Genomic DNA, 4,387 nt, shown 5'->3' on the forward strand with positions numbered 1-4,387 from the left:
TCGTTATATGAAAGAATCTGAAGTAGAAGTTTTGTTTATCCTCTTTAAGGTCAAATTTGTCCTGATTGGTAGCATTCTCCTTTCAATCATTTACATTCAGGTGGAGATTGTAAACTCATATTATGCGTATTATGATGCGACCAATAATATTAAAGTCTTCGTTTCGAAGTCCTTTTTCTGGTAGCTAGAACCAAGTATAAAAATCCAAATATTTAACAAGGCTGTGAAGCATTTATAGTCGACCAAAGAATCTATAATGAGGTACTTACCATTGTAAGCAAAGAACGGCTGGGTTTGTTGCACGTGCTGTGTACTCTGCTTTTAATTGTGTTGACTGGGCAGCTTCAAGATCAGCCTATTGAAAACCTTATATTCCTTGAGAAGGTTCTACCATGTGGAAATGCTCTTTAATGGAACTTTAACTGTAACCGTCGTGACCAGAAAACCACCAGTTAAGAGAAATATGCATCATGAACTTTTGGTTTCGGATACTGTAATTTTTTATATGAAGGGGAAAGTGAAGGAATACCAAGAATTGGCCCTGTGCAAAAGAACAATCTACGGAGCTGGGGATTACCTAGGAAACCTGTTCAAGATCCAGAGAAACAGATGGGGAAGTAAGGATTAGATGAGTTTCCTCGCTTTTCACAAGGTTCAAACACAATGCTGTGCAATAGGCTGTCAACAAACGAGTCTCAATGAATATTGAATGAAAGAGCATTCTTTTGATCTGAAATTCTAGCAAACCTCTGGTTGTGGTGCATTCTATTTCCAAGGCCATGGGTTCGACTAAGAATAGAAATGCTTGTGCTGCGGTTGGGGAATTGTTGGCTCAGAGGGCCTTGGCTGATGATATCCATAATGTGGTTTATACTCCAAGGAAAGGGGAGAAATTGGAAGGGAAGCTTCAGATTGTACTCAAGTCCATAATTGATAAATGGAATTGATGTGAAGTTGAAACTTGAGCAGAGAAAATCCAGAGCCTTGCCCTGAGAACTCAGCAGTAATACTGCGTGTTATGGCCTTCATTGAGATACAAAATGTGGTTAGCCATATGCTATACTGGATTTATGGGCTCTGATAATGTCCTAGGATCTAAATTTTGAAGAAGACCGAGTTTATTTATCACTTGCGGGAGCTACTCTGAAGTGCTTGCTGTCTGCATCAACATCAAATGGAGTCAGTGAGTACATTTTTGATACGATCATATTTATTCACTGAACATAAGTGTTGAATGCTTTGTTAGCATACTTCCACATGGATATGGAGAAGTGTCTACTTTTTAATTGTTAGTCACCTCTGAACTCACATTGTGTCCAATTACTGTTATACACGCATGGATGAATTACTGTTCATTAACATTTGACCATACTTCCAAAATTTGTTATATGACCTTATATGTCTACATTCAACTCTGAGAAGTAGTATTGAACCCGTAATAATAGATAGATACCAGCCACGCACAATGCATTTATTCAATACATGTCCTATTTTGCTACTTTTATCTATGAAGAACTTTGTTTAATGGTAGCAGGTGTTTCCAACTAAATCTTCTTGTGCTTAAATTTTAGACTGAATGCGAATGATTTTATCATTCTTGGTTGTCAGAGAGAACGCTTTTAGAGAAATCTAAACGTGGAAGCCTAAATATTCTTCAAACAATAGAAATTCCAGCAAGTAAATACAAGGTATCGTTAACCTTTGCCTTCAGAATCTCACTTTGCACATTCCTCTTATAGATTTAATGCAGAAAAACAGTAACAATTAGCAGTGCCTCAAAACTGAAAATTTTAACAACCAACAGATTTATTAGTCATTGGAAGTAACTAGCTGCAGAGAGAGCAATTCTTCCTCGGGTATGATTCTAATGTGACAATACACAATAAAGCATAACCTCTCTCCTCAACATCCTCACTAAGCATCCCATCACTTTGGTCGTCCATTCTTGAGCCGGGCATGTCATGCATTACAGTCATATGGCACTGGCAAATCACTTTCCAGTGTCTTCGACAGAATTGTCTCGTCTGGCTCAACCTCTAGTTCAGTTGTTTTACCTTCATATTCAATTAGTACCTTGTAAGCATGGATGTAGGAATCCCGGATCAATTATGGGATTTATTGTATCTTATATTTTTGGTATACTTGTAAGTTACGAAAGATCTTTCTTCTTTAGAATATTATTTCTTTTTTTTTTTTACTGCCAAGTATTGTGTATATATTTAGGCTGGTTGTATTGAAAATATATTGAGAAAAAAAGAATTAAATCTCTCTCATCTTGTTCACAATGGACACTGCTGGATAATCTGCTAGAAGTTCTTAACCAGGAATTTGATTGTTGGGCTGAAGGGAATGTTGCCTTGTCTTTTGGATAGGTGTAGAAATGGGCAAGCTTTTTGGAGTGTAGAGATGATGTATGGTGTGTGAGAGGACATGGCTCTGATGGATGTGGATGGTTATCAAAGTAACTTTCACTTTTTTAAAGTAAATTGACTTATTTTTAAGTTGAGTCTAATTTCACTTGAAATGGGAAAATAGAAAAGAGTATTTTGACCGCAAACCTAATTATAAATTCTTGCATTCGAGTAAAGTTGCTTAAACTGAAAATGTACGATAAATAATTTTGAATATTTTAAAAATTTAGAATCGAATTTTGGTATTCAAATATATTGAATTTCACCAATCATATTCTTTTAGAACTCCTCTATTTACTTGTTTATTCGATATTATGTTAGCTCATGATTTGAAATTTCAAATTAAGAATAATTGGAGCAGTTCCATACCTTTTCATTTTTAGTATATTTTACTTTTAACCTTCACTTTATACTACTTACAGCTCTGAACTTTTTTAAAATTTGTACTTAGATCCAAATGAATGGGAAGGAATTGATCGTTAGTCAATCAAAAATGTATTTTGACCAAATATGGGACTCTACAATTTTAATAAAAAATAATTATAAATTATAAAAGAAGGAAATAAAGAAGGGCTCTTCATTATGAGTCTGTTTGGTAGGGATTTTGAGAATTGATTTTTTGATCGTTAGAAGAAAAGTGGGGTTCACATGTGAAAGAAGAAGTCAAAAATTACGACTTGAATAGTAAAATAACGGTCAAAAAATCAATTTTTTTGGACAAAAAATCCCTACCAAACGAGGCCTATATCCCCCTTTCCAGTCCACCCCACGCCCTTAAACTGAACCAAAATCAATCCGTCGCCATCGCCGTTCCTTTCCACCACCACTCGTCATCGCTAACTCCGTTCCTTTCCATCACCACTCGCCGCCACCGCGAACCACCACCATCGTTGATCCAAATCTCAAACAGCAAACACAAATCTCTCTCAAATCCTATGTTCATCTTCCAAATTTCCGAATGAGTCCTCAGGGTAACCAAGATGGTGAATCTAATCGCTGAAGCTTAAATGAGGCCTCCCCATCCAGATTTAAAGTATATTAATAAAATTCAAAGAGGCGAATTTTACGAGCCAAATCTTGTTGAAGCCTGTGGAAGGACCTCAATTTACGTCCTTGAAGTGGGTTCAGAAATGGTTTGGGGGTGTTGGATTTGATTAACAAGGATTTTGCTAGGTTGGTGGTGGTAATAGACTACCCCATGACGACGTGGGATAGAGTCACTACTGAAGAATTTTTCAGATATAGTTTACAGTCTATGGACTTGTTGAATTCTATTACCTCTTTCATTTCCTATTCATACAAGCTAAGATTTTCTTTTTTATGCTTTAAGCCTGGTTGAAAAATCCCCTTCTTCTGCAAAGGAAAATCTGCTGCAGATCAAACCTCTTCCATTCGACAGTGGAGAAGATGGTGGCAGCTGTGGTGGAGGCGGCTGTGGGTTTGGTGGTGGCAACGACGTTTACAGTGGTGGGCGACAGGGGAGAACAGTGATATTGGTCTTGCGTAGGCCGTAGGGGGTGGGGTTTGGACGGAATGGGTGAAGATGGCAACTGCGAGTGTGGGAGATGATGATTTTAAAAAAAATTCATTTAATTATTTTAGTTATTTTGCCCCTGTTTGAGCCATAATTTTACTTCATTAAAATGAAAAATATGACCGTTATCCATCACATCAAACCATCATTTTTGAATTTCTATCTCTGGTGTGGGATCCATAACGATTCTATTTCTCATTCTCATTATAATGTGGCTTAAACAGGCTCTTAATGTGAAAAAAAATTCCCTTTTAAAATCGGTCAAAGTTTATTTTTCTTGGTCAATTAATGGTCCAATTTCATCTTGCGAATTTTTTAAAAGAATAATGCCTCTTGTACATCGAGCCTTACACTCCCCTCACATGAGGGGAGGGGCCACGCTCATTTAATGCGCGGGCCCTACCCCCTATGTGAGGGGGCTGAACACTGAGTTGTAACATGT

The 4,387-nt window shown here is 37.1% G+C and overlaps 1 protein-coding gene across 1 annotated transcript; it reads right to left on the reverse strand.

The window, feature by feature from the left end:
- Positions 1 to 6: 6 nt before the first annotated feature.
- On the reverse strand, positions 7 to 3,354 carry LOC111404360 (ferredoxin, root R-B2). Its single transcript, XM_023033177.1, is given in 5 exon segments — positions 7 to 1,877; positions 1,880 to 1,945; positions 1,948 to 1,968; positions 1,971 to 2,094; positions 3,253 to 3,354. Coding segments are annotated over 5 exon segments (381 nt in total). The 3' UTR covers positions 7 to 1,809.
- Between the last annotated feature and the right edge of the window lie 1,033 nt (positions 3,355 to 4,387).

The sequence above is a fragment of the Olea europaea genome, chromosome 11 (assembly GCF_002742605.1).
Source record: "Olea europaea var. sylvestris chromosome 11, O_europaea_v1, whole genome shotgun sequence".
Taxonomy (NCBI): domain Eukaryota; kingdom Viridiplantae; phylum Streptophyta; class Magnoliopsida; order Lamiales; family Oleaceae; genus Olea; species Olea europaea.